This window comes from Eumetopias jubatus, unplaced genomic scaffold, assembly GCF_037043125.1.
Source record: "Eumetopias jubatus isolate StellerSeaLion01/CBP00866 unplaced genomic scaffold, mEumJub1_p1.0 scaffold_17, whole genome shotgun sequence".
NCBI lineage: Eukaryota > Metazoa > Chordata > Mammalia > Carnivora > Otariidae > Eumetopias > Eumetopias jubatus.
The window spans coordinates 33,356,529-33,380,479 of record NW_028274823.1 but is presented as its reverse complement, the minus strand read 5'-3'; the positions used below and the strand labels follow the sequence as shown (position 1 = coordinate 33,380,479).

The window sequence follows — 23,951 nt, the reverse complement described above, 5'->3', positions numbered from 1 at the left end:
CTAGGGGGCTGTTTAGCCTAGTGCAAAGGCCCAAGTTAAGAAATGATGACTGGAAAGGAGGCTCCAGCAGTGGGCATGGGGAGCATGAAGTGGGGAGAGCTGAGATCACTTACTACTTCAAAGTTGGTGGGGATGGTGGTAAGAGAAGAAGAGGGATACTTGCAAATCTGGTGATGTTGTACTATATTAAGTTAGGAAACAGATGAAGGGAGTTCTTTGAGGTGAACGATGGGAACACTGAACATGGGTTGAGTTGTCAGCTGTTTGGGTTTGAGGTAGGCTGGAGGATACAAAAGTAATAGAAGTGCTTTCCAGTAAGTTTCATCTGGTACTTCAGCTTTTAAGATTCTCACCATGAACTTAGAACAAACTAGGTAACTGTGGGGATAGCCAAAGCCATTAGAGACAGGCCTTCTCCACTTGGGAAATCCTTTCCTACTTCTCTTAAACCACACATCGCCTTAGGTAATTGCTTGTCTGCCTTCCCCGCTAGAATATAAGCTCTTGAGTGTAGAGAAGTGTATGTTCCTGGCACATAATAGACAATAAATATTTGATAAATGAATGAATTTAATTCCTTTGGGTTTAGATTTCTCAAATAAGAAATGGACTAATAACACGGCCTTTGTCTATTCCATAGGGGTTAAGAGGAATATAGAAATCCTTTAACACTGTGCATTTTCTATTTTATTACTGTTATTTTTTATTACTATTTTACTATTAATATTCTACCCCACCAGTGAGGAGAAAGGAGTGGGATATGTGACTGTGGATTGGGAGAAACCAAATCCAGAAATAAAAGCTAGTTTGTGTCTCTGCAGAAATAGAAGAAATAGCCATGGTATCCTTCCTCCATATGATTTTAAAAATGATTTTTTTTTTTTTTATTGGAGGGACCTAAATTTTGTCTCAGCAAATGGAAATAGAGCTGGCCATGACGAGAAAGTCACATAGAAAGTGGATTATTTAGAATTGGGCTATAGGAATACAGGATTGAAGACTACTTCTTTACATGCTATGGAGTATTGGTTTAAGTTGTCTTAGTTTCGGGTTCTTTGATTGATGATAAACATTCAAATAAGGCAATTTACTAGAAGGAGTAACTTACAGTCTCCAAGAGCAAGAGGTAAAACCGAATCTCATGAGAGATGGGTACAAGGCACTGGAAGTTGAGAACCAAAACTACCCTTCCTCTCTGCATGTCTTATTTACACTTCTCTCTGCACATGTTTTCTTTCCCCCTTTTAAGGTAGGCTCTTCATCAGTGAACACTTGGTGGAAAATGGCTTCCTCAGCCCTCAAATATCCTTAGTTAGTGCTGGCTCCTGATTGACTTCCCGTCTTAGTCCCAGTTCCAAAGTCCTAGGAGAGAAAAATCTTACTGGCCTAACTTGGTCCAGGACTCCACTTTCGGACTGGTCAGCTGTGGCAAGGAGAGGCAGGATCATGCAGGTAACGTGAGCCTGGAGGCTGGGCCCACCCTTGGCAGAACTCTGAGTGATGGGAATTCTTAGAGAAAAGGCAGTAGGCTAGGCTGGTGGACATATCACATGACTTGGCAATGATAGGACAGATGCTTTCACTGAAATCCATTTCAGCCGCACTATGCAACATCACTTTATAGTTTTGCAACCCAGGCTGCACATCAGAAGTACGAGGAAAGCCTTTTAAACATACAGATTCTTAGAGTCTCCTTTTCCCACCAGTGAATCAATCTCTAGGGGTAGGGCCCAGAAATCAGCATTTTTATAAAGTACCACAGAAGATTATGATGTGACTGGCATTTCAGAACCCCTGATTCCAAAGACAGGCCGAGAATCCCAAATAAATATATCAACAGAAAAGGGAAATTACTCATAAATATAGAACATTCTTACATACACTGAACAGGGAGGTTCCTTTTGGAGAGCATATATTTTCTTCAAAATATAGTTTTATTTTCTGTGATTATAAAAATCAGGAATGCTTATTATTTTTTAAAAAATCTGCATTTTGGCATGCTAGCTTTCTAGGCTTTTTTGTTTGCCTAAGTGTACATGTATAGATTTTGTTTAAAAAAAATGAGATCACAGAATATATGCCTACTTTGTAGTTGTTGTGTTCACTTAAAAATAGACCATATTGTAATTAAGGTAAGTCTACTCAATTTTCAGTGGTTGTACAACATTGCAATTTATGGATATATTATATTTAATTCTCCACTGTTGGATATTTTTCCCTCCTTGAAAATGTCCAATAAGTGGAATTGTTGGAACAAAGTTTGTGAACATTTTTAAGGTTTTTGATACATATTATCAAATAGTTATCTGCCCTTCTCTCCCAAGTTTCTACCAGTTTATAATTACCCAAAAAGCTTTTGATAGTACTTGTTTCTCCACACCTGCAATGTCTGCCTAGGATTTCAATTTCATTCTATTCAAATTGTACATACCCCTTTACAATAAAACTTGTTCCTTAAATTGAATACATGGTTACAATACAGACCTTTTGTGCAGTAATTACTGTCAAAGAGCTGATAACCTGTATAGATAAAAGGGAGGGAACTAAGAAGACTGCATTGTTTTATAGATGGTTTAAAAAATGTATTGAAGGTCTATTACAAGGAGAGTGACTAGAGATAACCATAAAATCTTATTTAAGGTATATTAAGTAGTCTTGTAATGGAAATTTGGTTTACAAGCTAATTAAATTAGCAGAGAGGTAGAGAGGAAGAGAACACTTGAGGTATTCCTGTCTTAGATGAACAGATATGCTGATTTCTGGGGTTTAAAAGGGCATGGTAGAGCACGAGATGCCACTGCACACCCCCTAGGATGGCTAAACTAAGAAAGACAATAACAGGTGTTGGCAAAGATGTGGAGAATTGGAATACTCACACACTGCTGCTGGGATTTCCACTTTGGAAAGTACTTCAGCAGTTTTTCAACAAGTTAAGTACAGAGTTACCATATTACCCAGAAATTCCACTCCTAGGTATATACTCAAAAATAATAAAAATCCTAAGTCCACACAAAAGCTTGTACACGAATGTTCAAAGCAGCATTAATCATAACTTCCAAAAAGTAGGAGCCACCCAAATGTCCATCAACTGATAAATACATAAAAATGTGGTATAATTATACACTGGAATATTATTCATCTACGCTACAACAGGAACCTTGAAAATATTATGCTAAGCAAAAGAAGTACAGACAAAAAAGGTCACATATTGTAGGATTCCATTTATATGAGACGTCTAGAACAGGCAAATTTATATAGAGACAAAATAGATTAGTAACTGCTAGGAACCCAAGAGAAAGGGGAAATGGGAAGTGACTGCCAATCACTATGGGCTTTCTTCTTAGGGTGATGAAAATGTTCTGGAATTAGTGGTGATGGTTACATAAATCTGAATATATTAAAAACCACTGAATTGTATACTTTAAAAGGGTGACTTTTATGGTGTATGAGTTATATTTAAAATTTTTTGGTAGAGGCACAGAATAGTTTCATAGCACCCGGGCATGGGAATAAGCATATAAATGAAGAAATAGAGGGACCAGATTCTAAGAAGGACTTGTAGGCTGTTGGGAGTAAATTAGATGTCTCCTACGCCGTAATATAGGGTTGTCACGTAAGTTTATTCCCCTTTAAGAAGCCCAAACTGGAGACCCTAAATACTCTAGTAGCTTTGTGGTCTGTTTTGGTACAGGCCTCTTTGGAGGCAGGGTTGCTGAATTCACATTAACATCTACATAATGGACTCTAGTGGGAACCATGCCATCAGCTTCCCAGCTCCCAACTCCCCCTGTGCAGAATCTCCCTTGTATAGAAACACTTCCTCCTCGTTTGGTAGTAACTGCTACAAGAACTTTGCCACTTTCCTCCAGGGAGGTAGGTTACTTTCAGGGTACTTTGGAGTGGGCAAAATGATAAACCTGTCAGAGATGGCTTTTACAATTAGCATTTTCTGCTCATGAAGTAGGATTATTACAACTAAGTGTATGTTTTATTAAAAGGCAGTTCTAGATTCAGATAATTAATACATTGTGGAAAAAAACAGACTATCTCCCAGTTCTCTTTGCCTGGCTTTCAAGTCCTCATATAATGAGCTCACATGTTACTTACCCCGTCTTAGCACCTATTTTGCCCATTCAGTGTTTCTACTAGTCACTTTAGGATCCCAACCCTCTGGCTCCTGGTATCACCTCCACCCTTCCACGCTCCCTCCCAATCTTACCTATCCTGCTATGTTAGCTCCAATCCCAGGAAAAGAACCCAAGTACTTAGATTTGAATGCTATTGTGCTATGTATGAAAGGTTTTTTCCCCCCTCTTTTTAAGCCTCATGCACATAGATAAATAAATCATAAGGTGATCACATGTCAGCTTCTGTTGGTTGCTGGAATTAGTACAACAAAGCTCTCAATCAGTTTTATTTCTCTCACCACAATGGAAGGGAGGAAAAATACAGAAATGACTGGTAGGATCATTTGCTAGTAAAAAGGGGGGCTGGGATTCCACATTCATTTTGGAAACTGACTAGAAAGAACTGCTCTCCTCACTCATGCTCCAGCAGAGTGTGGCCCAAGGGAGTGGAGAGAAGCCAGATGAAATCCTTAGCCAGCAGTTTTCTGTTCCCAACAGTCAGCTCCTCTTAAGTCCAGAGAGCATCTATTCCCAAGTTCATCCAGAGGACAGCAAGAACATGTTCCTTTCTATGCTGGGTCTAACTGTGCCTGTGAGCAGATGGATGAAGATCTTGCAAAACTTTAGTGAGGCATAACACCACCTGAAGGGCTGCAGGAAGGGCTCTTTGTGTTCTTCCTAGCTTGAGAAGAACCTAATGTGTACTTGGTGGTCTGCAGAGTCCTAAGCAGAGAGCCATGACAAAGAAGCTATTTTTATTGCTTTTCGAAAAATCCCTTCTTTCACATACAAACATTCCTTCAGTTAGGTCCTCTGTTATCTTAAAATACTCTCCTCTGGTCACGAGCAGGTATGGACCTACTTAGCCAAGATAAGTAGGCTGTCTCAGAACTTCCCATAGGGAAAATTAAAATCTGATTCTTCTTGTTTCACTTGGTTTCTAGCTTGAGAACTCCAAGTACTAAGAGACACAGGATAAGGATGGGAGAAGCTGAGTCTTTCTGAGAGTCTGCTCCTCTGCTGAATGCCACTTTGAAGGGAAAAAAGAAGTCGAATGGCAGTTTCCAGTCTATTCTGTGTTGGCCCCTTGGAGGATCTGGCTTCTGGGTAATGTCCACAAAGGTCACAACAGTTGTCAAAGGTATTTCTGTTACTTCTTGGGAATTCTGCAGGAAGAAAGTCCGTGACAGGTCAGTGCTTGGTACCCATTCATATAGCTCTCTAACTTGACTGTGATTATTACTTTCCCCGAAAAAAGACCAAAACCAAATTGCTCTAAGCAGGATATGCCTTTTTCTCATATTGGTCCTATGTAGTTCTCATTCTGTGATACACAGAAAATGAATTTCTTAGCAGCAGTCCATGACACTAGAACTGTGAACAGTTACACCTACCTAAAGCTGAAAGACTGACTCTAGCTTCCCCCAAATGGGGAGTTGGCTGATATCAGAGAGGCCAGATGGGGAAACTGTGCTGTTATGTGCTTAGCAGCTTTACCTTATCAAGTCCCAGAAGGCTCCAGGCTCTGAAGCAGCACACATGTGCAAATAGTAATGGCAATTCTATTCCATTTTCAATTGCAGAAAGAAATGTGAAACTTCAATGGAAAAACAAAGAAACTCCATAATGTAGATAAAATTTAAGCCCATCAGATTCACAGAATCTCGGGGTTAGAAAGGGTTGAAAGGTCAACCACCCAATTCAAGTCAAATGAAACATGCTCTGGGAAGAAGGGACCTCGTCAAGCTGACTCAAGTATCTGATCTAATAATATGCATAGCTTTTGGTAGGTACAGTTGTAGCCTGATGACTGAGACAAGTTTATGTAAAATAAATTCCTTTTGTTCTGACTCTGTGCTTACCAATCAGACTTCTGATTATAATTTGACAGTAAATAACATCTTGTTGAACCATAAAGGAGTATTTTCTCCACTCAGCTTTGTTTACCCTGATGCTATATACTATCTGCTGTGGTCTTTGGCAACAACAAATACCAGGCTCTGGGAACACAACTTTGCCTGGAATAACCTTTCTAGGTACTTAAAAAAATGGGTATGGGACCAGTGATGTGATAATCTTGCATGTCATATTAACTCTTTGGAATCTTTTTTTTTAAAACAGTGACATTCCTGAGGGACTTGGCACAGAAGTAATGTAACTTCTGAGGCACTGAAAGAACCACATGCATTCCAGGACAGCCTACTTAGGCTAAGGCTGAAAAGGCAACCTTGACTCCAGCCAGGCATGGAAGATTGGCTGAGACTAACCAGACAAAGAAAATGGGGAGGACAGGCTATAACATGGTGGCAGGCATGAGGTAGGGACAGAAAGTGCTTACTGAATGATACCCCCTCAGTGTGATCAGGCAACTACCCCTTCCCCACCTCAACAAGAGATTGGACAATTTAAATAAGAGAAATTCTGGATTCAGGGACATTGGGCATAAAGAAGGGCAGAATGATGTATGGAACTAAAAATAGGAAAATTATTCTGTATAATGGAATCTGTTCCCTCATCTAGCTCCAAAATGCTGACAGATGGCCTTATATCCATACCCATCAGTCAGGAATGAGGGTCTTTTCTGGAGAAAATGATGAGTTTCAGCAACAAGTTCCATAACCCCAAAAGCAACTGCACCTAACTGCCCTACTATGAAGGCCACCAGTCAGCAAGTCTCATTCATGAGCACAGAGCTTTCAATTAGCTTAACAGCTTACTCTTATGTTGGACAGACAGCTTAGGGACTGCCAGATGTATGGGGGAAGCTTCTCACATTAAAGAGAAAAACTGTACCAAGTGAGCAGAATAAATAAGCTCAGAAGAAACAGAGAAGGAAAGAAAGATGAAAAGTTAAGATCTTTATTTTTTGTTTTATTTTTTTAAAGTTTTATTTATTTTAGTAATCTCTACACCCAAGGTGGGGCTTGAACTCATGACCCCGAGATCAAGAGTCATAAGCTCTTCTGACTGAGCCAGCCAGGTGCCCCAGATCTTTACATATATATAAAAAAGGATATTATGAAATGAAATAGAAAATAAGAGCTCTTAGATTTTAAAAATGGATAGTCAGAAAAAATCAGTAAAAAGGTTAAAAAAGAAAGGTGAGGAACTCTTCTAGAAAGAACAAAAAGGTAAAGAGATAGACAAAATGAGAGAAAAGAAAAGAAATTAGAGAACCAGTCCAGTGACCCTGTAACAGATTAACAAGAGTTACAAAAAGAACAGAGAAAATTGTGTGTGTGTGTGATTATTAAACAAATAATAAGAACTGAAAATTCTCAGAGGTTTCAGAGTAAAAAAAATCCCCAAAATTGTTTGGTATAATGAAAAAAAGAATGCAGAAAAAAACCTACCCAAGGCATAATATTGCAGAAGCTTCAGACTCCTAGGAGCAAAAGATCTTAAAATAGCTTCTGAACAGGGTTCCCTCTTTCACTGTGTCTCTCTCTGTCAAATAAATAAAGAAAATCTTAAAAAAAAAAAAAGAACTTGAATGCACTTGCCAGGTCGCTGGATAATACTGAATGTCACTGACCCATTTTAGAATTTGTGTTTTAGTACCACATGAAGAACAAGGTTTTTAATTTTAAGTTCAGTGTGTTATACATAAAATCTGAAGATGGTTGAGCGTCTGCTTTCGGCTCAGGTCATGATCCCAGGGTCCTGGGATAGAGCCAGGGCTCCATCAGGCTCTCTGCTCAGTGGGGAGCCTGCTTCTCCTCTGCCTCTGCCTCTCTCTCTCTCACTCCCTGTCTCTCATGAATAAATAAATAAAATCTTTAAAAAAAAATAGCTTCTGAACAATATTGAAAACTAGAAGACAATGGAAGAATGCCTTCAAATTGTGAGTGAAAATCATTTCCAATTTAGAATTCAATCTAGAATGCCTGGTCAAATGATCAATCATAATTGATATGATGACAATGATGATGGTTGAATAAAGCTATCCTTAGACATGTGAACTAAAGTAAAAATGTACTTTACATGTGCCTTCTTTTCAAAGAGGATATTAGATTTTGAGCTCCATCAAAACAAGAGAGTCAACCAAGAAAGAAAAAGTAGTGTCTAGCAAACAGTGAATCTAACAGAAGAAACAAGAGGAATTCCTAGGATGACAGGAAAGTTCCATAACAACTGGTGGGCAATACATAGTTTATACTACACCAGGTAATGGAGGTCACTATGAGGAAAATACATAGGAAAAAGTAGAATTGATAATATCTCATAGCAAGTTCAACTGTTTAGAAAACTGCATTGAGAGAAATTTTAGACATGTTGGAGAGGTTGAGACGTCTTAGCCCTTAGCTCAAAGAAAACTAAAGAAATGAAATATGAGGTAATTATTAATTTCAGAAATGAAAAATTTTGCAAAAATTTAATGACCTGGCTTAGCATATTTATATAATCATAATAATGAAACACTGAATATTGATTTAATATTTTGATGTAACTATATTGGGAGAGTGGCGGGAGGAGAGAAACAGGCTAAACTCATCTACTAAAATAGGAGTCAATAAATAACCTATAAATTCATGATTCAAGAGATAACTGTTCAATATTGCTTAGACTCAAGGCGATAGGGGATATCGCATATTTGTTAAGAGATCCTCTTTTCTGGTATTTTTTACTTTAAAAAACATATGTATGTATTATTTTGATAAATTATGCAATTATTAATTTGATAAATTATACCATTATCTAGCATTAGTTAAATCTGTAGGGGAACTCTGAAATATAAGGTAGGTTTCACAGTCCCAACAGGTTGTGTTGTCCTAACCCAAAGCAAGGGGGTTGGGCTTTTCTGTTCCTGCATCCTTCAGGCATTGGTTAAGGGCCATCTGGGAAGAGGTATATTTCCAGGCACTTTACAGGCAAAGTGGGTTCTGGTAGGGTGAAGGCAGTCTTCCACAGAAGACATAACAAAACAAAACAGAAAGGGGAAGAAAACCTCAGGCATACCCACCAAATTAAAAAAAAGGAGAGGGTGAAAAACAGAAAGGTAACTGCAAAAAGCAAAATTACAGTTGGTAGTCAACAAGGTATCTATCACGTGTAGGATATAAAATAAATGAATGAAATGCCCAAACTGAAAACCTATCTATTATCCTTGACTCATTCTCTCTCAACTTCCACAGCCTAGCAGTCAGGTCCTATCTGTGACACCCCTAAATTTCCTGAACTCTGTCTACTTCCTGCAGCCCTCACAGCCCCCACCTGGGCCTAGGCTATCAGTATCTCCTGATGATTTCTCTAACAGTGTTCTAAATTTTACCTCAGTATTGCCCTATACCTTCCATAAGGGCAAGGATGATGTCTATCTTGTTTACCATGCATCATACCTAGAGCATCCACCATAGTACTTGGCACAAAATAGACACTCAATAGAGATTTTTTTTTGTTTTTGACAAATGAGTAGAGGTATTTTTGGAGATAGGGCACTAATACAAAGTAGCAAGAGATAATACAACACAAGGAAGAAAGTATGCCACAGCTATTTTTTTTTTTTTAAATATTCTACTTATTTGAGAGAGAGAGCGAGCAAGCGAGGATGAGCAGAGAGGAGGGGCAGAGGGAGAAGCAGACTCCCCGCAGAGTGGGGAGTCCAATGTGGGACTTGTTCGTAGGAGCCTGGTATCACGAGCTGAGCTGAAGGCAGGTGCTTAACCCACTGAGCCACCGAGGCACCCTGCCATAGCTAATTAATAGTCAGCAATTACAGATCACTTTGACCCATTATTCTCCCCACAACACTGTAATTAGGATCCCTAAAGGTTGTTCTTCCTTCCTTCCTTATTTATAAATTAGTATTTCAAATTAAATGCTTTTTCTTCATATATTAAGAATATTGCCTCCATAGTTGTGTGGAGGTTTAGAACAAATACAATCTAGTAGACAGTCCACAATTAAAAGGAACCTGAGGGGCGCCTGGGTGTCTCAGTCGTTGTGTCTCTTCGGCTCAGGTCATGATCCCAGGGTCCTGGGATTGGGCCTGCATTGGGCTCCCTGCTCAGCGGGGAGCCTGCTTCTCCCTCTCCCTCTGCCTGCAGCTCCCCCTGCTTGTGTTCCCTCTTTCACTGTGTCTGTCAAATAAATAAAGAAAATCTTATAAAAAAAAAAAAGGAACTTGAATGCACTTGCCAGGTCGCTGGATAATACTGAATGTTATTGACCCATTTTAGAATTTGTGTTTTAGTACCACATGAAGAACAAGGTTTTTAATTTTAAGTTCAGTGTGTTATACATAAAATCTGAAGACTCAAGTTTTTCTATTCGTGTTTTAAAAGTTATGTATAGGGGCACCTGGGTGGCTCAGTTGGTTGGGCAACTGCCTTTGGCTCAGGTCATGATCCTGGAGTCCTGAGATCGAGTCCCACATCGGGCTCCCTGCTCAGCAGGGAGTCTGCTTCTCCCTCTGACCCTCCCCGCCTCATGCTCTCTCTCTTTCTCTCTCTCAAATAAATAAAAAAAAAAATCTTAAAAAAAAAAGTTATGTATAAAAGTTATGTATAAGCAAAATTAGAGAATTCACTCTTTAATGAATGTGTAGGAAGAATATCGGAGAAAAAAAAAACCCCAACCCTCAAAGTCTGGTCATCTCATTTCTTTTATCAAAACAAACAAAAGATAGACAGCCAAGTCAGCACATTTCTTTTACTGTGGATCTGGTTCTGTTATATATGGTTGATTTAATTTATTTCTACCTTAAACTATAATATTTTATGTTTATTTCCGAAATCACTACCAATAATTCTGTTTTAACACTTTGTGGGGTTTAGGGGCTTTGTTTCAATCCAGCTTACACGCAGCAAAATCCTTTGTCCCCAAATATGATTTACTTTTTTTTTTTTAAAGATTTTAAAGATTTTATTTATTTTACAGAGAGAGAGAGCACAAGCAGGGGGATCGGCAAGTGGAGGGAGAGGGAGAAGCAGGCCTCCCGCCGAGCAAGGAGCCTGATGTGGGGCTCGATCCCAGGACCCTGGGATCATGACCTGAGCTGAAGGCAGACGCTTAACCATCTGAGCCACCCAGGCGCCCCAAATACGATTTACTTTTAACAACATGAAAAGTCTGGATTAGGTTTTGTTTGGCTTTGGTAATAATAAATACACCTAATATATTACTATTATTACAACTTTATAATCACAAATTTTAAAACATTATATATTAATTCTCTATGTCCAATCATTACAAATGAAAAGAAAAAAACTATCATTATTAGAGGAAGAGCCGTGGATACCATCTCTTAGATTTACGTTTTTGTAGCTGCACATTTCATGAACTAGAACAATCCATCTTTGCTCAAGTATATAACTCATAACTGAGCTCTGAAAGCTCCCTATTCTACATACAAGAACTTTGTTAGATACAGGTATTGCAAGTATTTCCCCTTAATCAGTGCCTTTCATTTTCATTTTCCCTGAGTATTTTCATTTTAGCTTTTATTGAGGTATAATTCATACACAATACCATGTATACATCTTCGGTGTTCAGTTCAATGAGTTTTGACAATTGTATATGCTATACAGACAACACCCAAAACAAGATCTGGAATATATCCATCAATTCAGAGGGTCCTTTGTGCCTCTTTCCAGTCTATTCCCTCTCTCCCAGAAACAACCACTTTCTGATTTTTATCACTAAAGATTTATTTTTGCCTGTTCTTAAACTTTGTTTAAATGGAATCTTAAAGTGTTATTTGTGTGTGTTTAGATTCTTTCATTCAAGACAAATGTTTCTGAGATTCATCCATACTGTTTTGTGTATCAGTAATTCAGTGTTTTGTTGTGAGAATTCCAATATGTGAATATACCACAATTTACCCATTCTCCTGATGATGGATGTTTGGGTTGTTTCCAGTTTTGTGCTATTATGAATAAGGCTGCTATGAACATTCTTTACAGGTCTTGTTTTGGATATATGTTTCAATTTCCTTTGGGTAAATACTCAGGAATAGAAGTGCTGGGTCACAGGGAAGATGAATATGTAAAAGACTAAATGGTTGTAACATTTTTCATCCCCTAGTAATGTATGAAAACTGAGATTTCATGTTATCAGTCCTTTTGATTTTAGTTGTTCTAGTAGATATTCTATTTAATTCCTTGTAGGTGGTATCTCATGGTTTTGATTTGCATATCGCTGATGACTAAAGACGTTGAGCACCTTTTCACATTTATTGGCCATTTGTTTATCTCCTTTTGTATAGTTATCTGCTCAGATCTTTCCATTTTCAGTTTGTTTATTTATTTTGGGGTCCTTGCATTATTTATTTGTAGGCATTCTTTTTATATTTTGGATATTAGTATTTTGTCAGATAATGCATTGAAAAGTATTTTCTCACAAACTATAGCCTGCATTTTCATTTTCAAAGAGGTGTCTTTTGATTAGCAGATATTGTAAATTTCGATAAAGACCAATTTATCAAATTTTGTTTTATGGTTTATGATTTTTGTTTATCTAAAAAATATTTACCTACTTCAAATTTGCAAAGATATTCTCCTATATTTCTTTTAAAAGTTTTGTGACTCTGGGTTTCATATATAGGTTTATGATGCCAGCTTAAGTACTTTTTGTGTATGGAGTCAATTCATTTTTCTCCCCAATATTTATCTAGTAGTTCTAGTTTTATCCAGTTATTTTAGCACCAACTGTTTTTTAAAAAGTCCTTTTCTCGTTGAATTGATTTGTGGATCTATCTTTGGACTCTATTTCTCCTCATTGGTCTATTTGTCTACCTTTATAACAGTACCACACTGTCTGAGATTTAGAGTAGATCCTGAAATCAATAGAATAAGCCCTCCTTGGGGCACCTGGGTGGCTCAGTCATTAAGCGTCTGCCTTCGGCTCAGGTCATGATCCCCAGGTCCTGGGATCGAGCCCCGCATAGGGCTCTCTGCTCGGCGGGAAGGCTGCTTCTCCCTCTCCCACTCCCCCTGCTTCTGTTTCCTCTCTTGCTGTGTCTCCTCTGTCAAATAAATAAATAAAACCTTTAAAAAATAAAAATAGAATAAGCCCTCCAACTTTGTTCTTCTTTTTCAAAGTTCTTTTGGTTAGTCTAAGTCCTTTGCATTTTCATGTAAATCTTAGAATCAGGCTGTCAATTCCCACAAAAATGCCTGCTAGGATTTTCTGGGGTTTGCTATTCATTCCATATATCCATTTGGGAACAGATATCTTAATGTTGAGCCTTCTCCATGAACACAGTATATCGCTTCATTTCTTTAGGTCTCCTGGAATTTCTCTCTGTAATGTTTTATAGTGAACAGGCCTTTTGCTCTTTTGCTAAATTGGTTCTTAAGTATTTTATGTTTTTTCATGCTACTGTAAATGAAACTGAATAAATTCATCTTTAAAGTCACATCTAGTTATTTTTAGTGACCTTAAGAAAGTTTATCACACAAGCAGTAAATCATAATGTAAAAAGTTAAGACTATTGATAAGTAAAACTGAGAAATAAAAACACCATTATTTCCACCTCTAAGAATACCACTACTAACATTTATATCTTGACCTATACACAGACATGCATGTGAAATCATATTGTGCAGACTGTTTACTAACCTACTTAAAAAAAAAACCTCTACCTTTTCCTGTTAATAATATTTCTTTCTAAAATATAGTTCATACTCAAGCTTCCCAACTATCCCAAAATGTGATTTACATTTGTCCAAATCAGAATCCTATGCAAAAAAATGAACTGCATCTGACTGTTTTATTTATGAGTCTCTTTAAATCTAACACAATCAGGTATGATGATTTCTATTACGATGATTAGAACTTACTTAACTATAAAGCATACTGTAAAGGCCCATGTAAAGGTAATTTTTCCTCATGTAAGTACATGATCTTTAGGAAGTTAGGTGATATCTGATATTGACACTATAACTTTAGGAGAACTGATGATTTAAATAAAGTGAAATTAAGGAGAAAAATAATTTCTGGGGAAAAAAAGAATTCTTTATGTACAATATTCTGCTAGATAATGTACGCATTATTTTTCCATGTTTTCTTAGGGCCAAACATATATTTGAGGGAGAAGCCAATGAAAAATTACAAATTTCCTCAGTATTTTAAAGATGTCAATGAAATTATCAAGATTTTCAAATGAGTCAAAGAGAACAAATATGTTAAAGAAAAAATGTGGTTAAACATCATGTATCAGGGAGATATCTCAAGTGGTTATATATTTTAACACATGGAACAATGAGCATAACTTTCACAATTCTTAACAACAACAAAAAAAGGTAAAAAGAGAACAACCCAGTGAACTAAGTAAAGTTCTTCTATAAAGGCTATTAAGAACTATAGAAGGGGGTCAAGTACTTCTATAGTCTTATCATTCATTAAGAGATAGAAGCAAACAGTGGTTGACTGACCCTTGAAAAAGGAAGCCTTTAGTGACAAACTTTACAGACTGTCACAATGACCCAATGGTGGTGATCCAATCCAGCCACTTCCTAGCCTTTTCCCTTATAGCGATTATTTCTAAAATCAGTAAATTTCATTCTTATTTTATTTAGTCTTATCTTTTTTAGTATAGTTCTTAGTCTGGCTTTAAGAAATCAATAAATCCCTTGAAACTATATAAAGAATATTGTGTGTCTGGGCATTTTTCTAGTAGGTGAATAGCTTCCAACAGATTCTCAGTGGGGTCCATAAGATTAAAAACCACTGTGACAGATTGGGAGCTAGACTGGCAATCATTCTAGCATATGCTATGATTGATATATAAAACACTGCCAACCCTCAGTTATAATGAGTAAGAGGAATTATTAAATAATATAATTAGCTTTAAAATGTAGTCAGAGATGCATTTTCTGAAAGTGTCTTTCAAATTGCAAATTGTGACCCATTAGAGTCTAGCATTAAACAAAGAACAGAATCAACAATAGAATAGACAATATCACACAGTGCACTGCATAAAATACTGTTTCCTAAAACTTTTGTTTCAGCTTTATATATGTGTCTGCTATAATGTGGGTTGTATTGCAAAATATATTTCTTACCATGGGTGATGGCCAACAAAGATTGAAAAATACTGCTCTAATGCCTGCTTATCTCTTGGTTTTTTTGCTTTAAACCTTCTTGATATGCTACTTCTATGGAAATTTGGAACCAAAAGAGTTATGATGATAAAAATAATGATGATATGATAAGCAATATTTACTGAGTATTCACTATGTGCCAGGAAATATGTTTTACTTTTATGATCTTATTTAATTTGTATAATCCAATGAAATATTATTATCAATCTCCATTTTATAGATGAGAAAACTTAGATTTAGAGAAATAAAATAACTTGATTTAGACCTATGTCTCACTGACTCAGCACCCATGCTCTCTAAACTGCAAAAAAATAGATCTCCTAAATAATCTAAAAAGCTTGATAATCCATTTAAAGATAAAGATGAATTGAATATTATAATTCTATAAAGGTTCAGAGCCTTGATCCTGTGATGCTACATTGTTCTTGTCACTCACTTATTGTTTTGGTTTTGACTGATCCAGAATATTCTGCAAAAGTAGTTGTTTCTTTCTAGAGATAATTTTCTTTTTAAATTAAAAAAGTTTCTATTCAGGGGCGCCTGGGTGGCTCAGTCTTTAAGCATCTGCCTTCGGCTCAGGTCATGATCCCAGGGTCCTGGGATCAAGCCCCGCATCGGGCTCCCTGCTCAGCAGGAAGCCTGCTTCTCCCTCTCCCACTCCTCCTGCTTGTGTTCCCTCTCTCGCTGTGTCTCTCTCTGTCAAATAAATAAATAAAATCTTTAAAAAAAAAGTTTCTATTCAGATAGCAGACATATTGTATTTTATTAATTCCCAAATTTAAAGATCCCTTTAAATGCTCAATTAGTACAAAATTATAAGCAGCAAAGTACCATGTGAGTAAATCCTATTTACTTCATGGGTTTGTTGTGAGGATGCAACATTTATTAAAAAAAAAAATTGTAAAAAACACTACCAGTAGCTATCACAAAGTAAATGACAATAAATATTTAGCTATTATTATCATACAAGAAGACAGGGAAGTCTACACAGTGTTTTGCTTAAATTCTTCCCTGCTTTGTAGTTTGTCCTTGGGGACTTTCCAAAATTTTGCTACTTCACTTTCTATAGTGAGAGGAATTTAAAGTGTTTCTAAAGCAGCATCTGTACAATGAAGTCATTCAGACAGCTCAGTTCAAAATTTAACTGACCACCTAGCAGCTTCATCCCAAGGGTCATAAACACAAATGCTTACCACTCTAAAGATATAACCTCAATGAAAGAGTGGGATGGCTAAAGGTGAGTAGGCGTACGTTGTGTGAAAGGGGCACTCTATTTAAAAGTGGAAACCACCATTCAGTGACAAGAGATTTTATGCCATGCAGGACTGCAGGATCACTATTGCTAGATTTTCAAGAGAAGTCAGAAATGTGGATGTCAACATGAAATTTCCTCATTTTTAAATGTGGCACAAATTTAAACAAAACAAAACAAAACACTGTGGGCAAAACGAAACAAGTGTACAGGCTAACTCTAGCCCACAGCCTACAGTTTGCCACCCAGCTTTACTTTTTTTTTTTTTAAAGATTTTATTTATTTATTTATTTGAGAGAGAGAATGAGATAGAGCATGAGAGGGGAGAGCGTCAGAGGGAGAAGCAGACTCCCCGCTGAGCAGGGAGCCCGATGCGGGACTCGATCCCGGGACTCCAGGATCATGACCTGAGCCGAAGGCAGTCGCTTAACCAACTGAGCCACCCAGGCGCCCAACCCCAGCTTTACTTTTATGCCATCACTCAGATACCAAGCTGACTGACACAGCCTACGTGAGACTGCTGTCAACTATGGCCAGTGGGTAGGGAGAAAATCATAGAACATTTATCTTCTTAAAGTTTAACTCTTCTTTTCCCTTTAGAAGCTTTGGGAACATGTACACTAGCTTTCTCAGAATAGTCTCTTGCTATTCTAAGAAAAAAATTTCACAGGAAGTCCTGAGAAACAAGCCTGTGTGGATAAAGGTTTAAAGTTAAGAACAAATTTGGGGCGCCTAGGTGGCTTAGTCATCAAGCGTCCGCCTTCGGCTTGGGTCGTGATCCCAGGATCCTGGGATTGAGCCCCACATCGGGCTCCCCGCCTGCTTCTCCCTCTCCCACTCCCCTTGCTTGTGTTCCCTCTCTTGCTGTCTCTCTCTCTGTCAAACAAAAATAAAATCTTAAAAAAAAATCTTTAAAGTTAAGAATAATCAAAATATAAACACAAAGAAAAGTGAGTATGTTTATAGGACTTCAGGAGAAAATTTCCAATCATGACTGAAGAAGTAAAAAAGTCTTTCAATACAGATGATAAGTCTCTTTATTATAGAAATAAATATTTGTATTTGCTTAACTTTTTGATATGACACTATTGTTTCACAACTCCTTTTATGTTTATAGGGCCATGGCAACTTTCATGAGGGCAAGTTTCTCAAGTCAGCCCTTAAGGTGAAAATTTTTGTATAGTCAAAATTACCTTTGTACATCCTTTAAATTGTCATAAGTAAAGGCACATGATTTTGTATATCCCATACCACTTCTCAGTAAGTTCAACACAGTTAATTTTTGCTCCATGATTGGAATAGGTACTGTCTTGTTATGCATGAATGAAGTACAGCTGAAATTCTCAATTGTCAACCATTCAGGCCAGTTAGATGTGAATGACTGTAAAGTGTGATTTTGTAGAGGGGGGAAAACACACCCAAAAAGCTAACCTCTACTAAGTATTAGAATAAGATAATGATTAAAATATCTACATAAGAGAGAGAGGCACTGGGTCGCTTCCACGCCTAAGAGAACCAGAGATTCAGAGAAAAAAGAATAGTCCTGTGGGTATCTTCGCAAACTACATAGGTACTTGCAAATAAAGATACAGTTTAGAAAAATAAAACAACATATTCAGTGTAGGATCCGTAACAGATTAAAAGAGTCTTACAGAAATAGTGCTATTTTATTCAGTAAACCAATACAGAGAAAAAATGCAGTGCTCTCACTAACAATTTCTGGTAACCTGAGTTTTAACACCACTTGTAGGCAAAGAGAGCTAAGGTACTCAACCCTGTTGTAAGAAGGAGCTAAAGATATTTTATTTCTGGCCTACATATAGTCTCTAGTTTCTTTTCTGGGATGTAAATGCAATGACATATAAGTAATAATTTCAATTAGTTTTAATTTTCATTAAAAGTTAATAAACTAGCATGCAATTTATATGTAAATCAGTTCACTGGGACTTAACCATTTGTTTTCACAATTCTAAAGCTAAGGATTAGATATTAAAATCAAGGCAGATGTGTTAAAGGTGAGTTAACACACATCATAAAAAACAGGTATATGTTTACTACATAGTAAAATTATTCATTTTAATGGAGTGCAATCAATCAAGAATTGATGACTACAAACTAGCCCCAGCATTATCTTTAAGCAATCAACAGGCTCAGAGACACTGATAAGTATGTGACTGCCACACTGAATGCACAGTTATGGAAAATGTTTTCTGTAGTTAAATCAACTGGTATAGTAACACTATTATGATAATTGAAAAGAAATTAACCTATACTATAGCCTGGTTCAGGAAATTAGAAGAGAAAACAAACTCGGGAAAAGGATATAGATTGTATTTATCATGACAACATGCTAATTTCAATAACCAGGCAGGTAGGATTGACTTAAAAGCTGTGTCAACTCACTAAAACCAAATGTTGGCTGGTAGCATAAATTGGCTCTCATTGTCAAAAGCTTATCATACAGCTTATAAGACAATCTAGCATTGCAAGATAAGCCACTGCAAGGTGAGCCATGACTTACCTTTATGGACTGGCACTGGTATAGGAACCGGGCTCCTGACACATGAGCTTGTGGGTTGGACTGGAGGCCTATATATGCCCACAATACCTGGATCTCCAGGGAAACTGGTATGACACAACGCATAGCCTGTAGAAGGGTAAAGAAGCATCTGCTTGAATTGCTGATGGTTGCCTAGTCAGTTACCATGCATTAAGTAGCCACTGCTTCTTAAAACATTACATATAACAGAGAAGGTAATATGACTTAGAGAAAGAACACAAAAGTTCACAATAGATCATACTATTGTCTTAGATCTTAAAAAATTAATATTCTAAAATGGAAATGGGAAATGACTAACATAGAGATTAATAAAAATGTGAGCTCACGTACAATGGCTGTAAGAAGTGCTCTATGAGTGGTGCATAGTCAGTGTTGTGGAATGCCAGACGAAACAGCCACTTCTGGTTAAGGATGGCTTCATGGGCCTGGGATGAGTAATATGTGACTGGAAGGAATGGTGATGATAAAGGAAATTCAGGTAGAGAGATGGCCTATAAAAAGGTGTGCAAGTAGAACAGCACATGATGCCACAGAGGGACATTCATTGATTAATCTGAGTAACAGTGACTGAGTGTCTTCTATGTGCCAGGTGTGATGGAGGCACTGGCCTTGAGCAGACCACTTGAGTGAAGCAAAGGATTTGGACACGGAAGCAGTGAAAGGTTAAGGAAGAAATTTCAGGATTAGATTATGACATCCAACCAAGCAGTCTGACTCCAGGAGGATTAATTCTAAGAGGTAAGAAGGATTGATGGAAGTGAGTTACTATAACTTAGCACATACAAACTATCCTCAAATATGCCTTATGCTTTTCCAGCTTCATACGTTTTTGTAGTAAAGCTCAGACACTGGCAATAACATATATAAACTAGGAATGGGGAAGACAGAACATATTTAAGTTTACTTTATTCAGGAATTATCAAACTGTTTTCCAAAGTGGCCGCACCATCTGCAGTCCCATCAACAATGTCTGAGGGTTCCAGTTTCTCCACATCCTTGACGACACTTGTTGGTGTCTATCTTTTTAAGTATAGCCATCCTAGTGGGTGTGAAGTGGTATCTCATTGTGATTTTGCATTTCCTTAATGGCTAACGGTGTTCAGCTTTTCATGTGTTTGTTCCAAATATTTTTAAACATCTTTCTTTTCATTTATTCTACATTAGGAATACTTTTCTATGTTGACAAATCTTCTTTGAAAATGTGATTTTAAAATATAAATAGTAGGTTAAAGAAAAAGAAAAAGAATAAAGAATAGTTCCAGTATAATCTCAACCTTGCCACTAACCATCCTCTTCCTACTATGCTCAGTCACAATCACCCCAAACCACAATTCCTTTGTAGGGCTATATTGGAGGTTTAAGAGAATTCAATTTGACTTCAGTTGCCCAAAGGCTGGATCAAGTACATGTGTTTACTTATCCCTCCCGTCTTCTTTTTTTTTAAGATTTATTTATTTGAGAGAGAGAGAATGAGAGATAGCACGAGAGAGAAGAGGGCCAGAGGGAGAAGCAGACTCCCTGCTGAGCAGGGAGCCTGATGTGGGACTTGATCCCAGGACTCCAGGATCATGACCTGAGCCGAAGGCAGTCGCTTAACCAACTGAGCCACCCAGGCGCCCCTCCCTCCCATCTTCTTAAGAGGAACAAAGTGTATAAGGAATAAAGTCATAATAGTGCTGACGAAGGGAAAAAGGGCACTTCCAAAATAATTGCTAAGGAGAAAGGCCTTTTGAAGTCTGAACCAAAACTCAAAAGTTAAAAAAAAATAAATTGGTATCTCTCACAATATAAAAATCAGTGTCTGCATGGCAAAAATACAAAACAAACCAAACCAAAACAAAAAACCCAACAGAAATGAAGTCAAAAGACTAATGACAAACTGGGAAAAAGTATCTACAAATCATACCACAGAAGATTTGTATTGATTGTATTTCTCAAGATCCATTTCTCAAATTTGCAAAGATTTCCTATAAGACCAGTAATTCAATAAAAACAAGCAAGGAATATAAATAGATAATAGTGAATAAAATACAAACTGTTCAACCATATATCAAAATATAGTGAGAGAAAAATAAAACTATACTGGGATACTATTTTTCACTTATAAAAAAAGATTAAAGTTTCATAACACAGTGTTGATGAGGGTAAAGGGGAAAAAGCAGTCTCACAGATGAATGATGGGACTGGATATTGTATGTATGGGGAATAAATTGACATTATTAAAATTTTAAATGCACATACCTTTGATCTAGCAATTCTACTTCTAGAAGTTATCATATAGGTTTATTCTCTCATGTACAAAATGGTGCCTGAGCCAGGTTACAAAATGCCACATTGTGTATAATAGCAAAAGACTGAAAACAAACTGAATGTCCACCAAAAACTCTGGCTAAATGAATTCTGGTTCATCCATGTAATGGAATACTATGCAGCTATATTTCCCAAAGAATGAAGAAGCATATTATGTACTGATAAGGAACAAACTCTAAGATCAACTGAAAAAAGGAAGGTGCAGAGCAGTGTTTATGATATTATACCATTTGGATTAAAAAAAGTACAAGAGTATTTACTTGTGTGAGCATGCAGGATCTGTGGAAGGAAAAAAACTAGTAATTTCAGTTGCCTGTGTGGAAGGGAAGAGCTGTCTGAGAGATTTTTATTTTGTACTTTTTGAATTTTGAGCCAAGTGTATACATTACTTATACAGAAAAATAAACAATTGAAAATTAGAAAAGAAAATTAAAGGTATGGCTGACTACAGTGAGGAGATAGGGGGTAGGCAAAAGAGGAAGAAGACAGACTAGCACAGCAGATTTACTTATTTCACCTGGGTTGGAGTCAAGAGATACACCTGTTGGCACTGATCTAGGAGGCCACCAGGAAAAGTAAAAACAGAAACAGCTACGTGCAGTTCCTTCCAGGGCAGGGGTTGTTGAGATTTTTACTTTGCATTTAATACCATTATACATAGTTTGAATTTTTAACCTGTTAATGTATTTTTATTAAATGTAAATACGTAAACTTTTATAATAGAAAGAACACAATTTCAACCTGAATCTATGTTGACCAAACATTCAAGAGTCTAAGAGAATATTTGAAATATATATGAAATAAATACATTTATTTTTCTCTTACTATGAGTAGGTTGATTTTGAACCACAGAACAATCTCTACCTTCAAAGTTTTTTTCCAAGGAAGGAAAATAAGTTAGGTATAAACCTAACCTGAAATAATGACTTTAAATGGGCATGATTTCTTGTACTCTTCCTTTTATGATAACTACATTATCTTCCTTCTATGAGAGTCCCATCATCTCTAGAAACAGGGCTGGTTTTAATTCTGATATCCATAATTTACACACAAAACGGGAAGTGAGTTTTTGTGAGAACATGTATTTCTCTCCTTACTGAAACACTGCAGTTCCTGCTGAGAATCCTCGTCCACTCTCTCTTCTGGGCTGGGACAGCATTACCAAAGATGGCAACATGTTCTGGGCTGGTCTTTCCATGAAGAGTCTCATAAATCTCCTGCTGTAAGTGGCTGCAGTCCACCTTTTTCAGCCTGAAATGAAACACCACGGAGGCTGGAGTCCAATGCTAACGTATTAATCCAAAGTTTAAAAATGATGTTATAAAATAAATTAGAGGAAATAATCCTTATTATTAGATATAGAAGACTGTCAGAAAACTTTCAGCAATATTAACATTACTTAGATTATAAAACAACTCCTAACTAGCGTTGTCATTCAAAATATAAAAGTTGTCATATCAACACACTCCCTAGAGAGACAAAATTGTGGGAAATGATGTGGAAGCAAAGAGTTACCTGAGCTTGCATCCAGATACTGCATTCACTCCAAATTGTACTTCATATCTCTTAACAGAGCAAATTCCATCACCCTGGCTCTGTAAGAGGGTCATCTGAGGTAGAAAGCAATGGTCAAGGAGAGTATAACAGAATAAAAAGAAGGCAGATTGGAAAATTTATGCTCTTATTGTTTCCTTAACACTATATTTTACCAATGTCACGACATTGTTCAAGTCACAAATACGTTTTTTTCTCTAGTAATTAAAAAACACACAGAGACAGTAACTATTTTCCCAAAAAATGGCTAACCACATAGCAGTATAAAAATGTTTCATTAAAACAAACAGAAATGAGTCACTATACTTACCTTCATCAGTTTAACACATTTTAAAGCCTTTGGTAGCAACAACTTTGAGAACATAACGTATTAATGGTTCAGTAAAGAAAGTCCTGAATACCTAAAAAAAATCAGAGGACCTCAGAATTGGGAAACCCAAAAAATCAGTAGCCACAGCTTTTCTCATTAGGCTGTAACAGGCTACACAGCTCCAGAAAAAGGATACAGAGTGACTTATATCGCCAGTTAGGGCCAAAAGTGGCTTCCCAACAATATAGCCAGGATTCCCACTTCTAGGACCAGTAAGAGAAGCAGCTGTCCTCTGTTGAAAAGCCTGCAGAAAGAGTGAAGGAAAGTCACCTACAGAGAAAAGCATGCTCTCACATCTTCCACTGGTTGGCTTCATCCCCTTCTTTATGGCAATGCAGTAAGTTAGCTACACCAAACAATCTGGCTCCCTTCCACAGTGGAGCATTTTGTGGAAGTTTCTTGCAAAACTTCCGTGTTTTACTTTTTATTCACTAAAATAGGTGCTGAGTGATCTGAAAATTGAAATTCACTACATGCTACTTCTACCAAGGATTACAACCAAGGATCGACCAACCCTGTTTCTCAAAAATTACCATCAGTTGACGCTATGTTCAGCCTGGCTGAAATGAAAGGAATTTAAACATAATTTAGAAATATCTTTTAATTAACTACAGATGTTCCAGAGATAAACTGAGAGACATGAGACTTGGTTGATCACTTGAGGGCAGAGTGGAGAAGAAACAAGATTCTGCTGGGTTCAAAAAGAAGAAAGAAGTAGAAGAAAGCCAAGAGA

General features: G+C 37.1%; 1 protein-coding gene across 6 annotated transcripts in view; it reads right to left on the bottom strand.

Moving 5' to 3' along the window:
• Positions 1-4,401: 4,401 nt before the first annotated feature.
• Positions 4,402-23,951, bottom strand: part of TCTN3 (tectonic family member 3) — a 58,204-nt gene continuing 38,654 nt past the window's right edge. For 5 of the 6 annotated variants that reach the window (XM_088020072.1, XM_088020074.1, XM_088020073.1 and 2 more), the window contains 5 exons: positions 23,355-23,462; positions 22,810-22,904; positions 22,392-22,545; positions 18,946-19,071; positions 4,402-5,293 (listed from right to left, as the gene is read on the bottom strand). In XM_088020072.1, the coding sequence (XP_087876198.1) occupies positions 5,057-5,293; positions 18,946-19,071; positions 22,392-22,545; positions 22,810-22,904; positions 23,355-23,462 (720 nt within the window). In that variant the 3' untranslated portion in view covers positions 4,402-5,056. Of the gene's footprint in view, positions 5,294-7,480; positions 7,575-18,945; positions 19,072-22,391; positions 22,546-22,809; positions 22,905-23,354; positions 23,463-23,951 lie in introns of all 6 variants that reach the window. The other variant, XR_003608365.2, reaches the window with a different exon arrangement.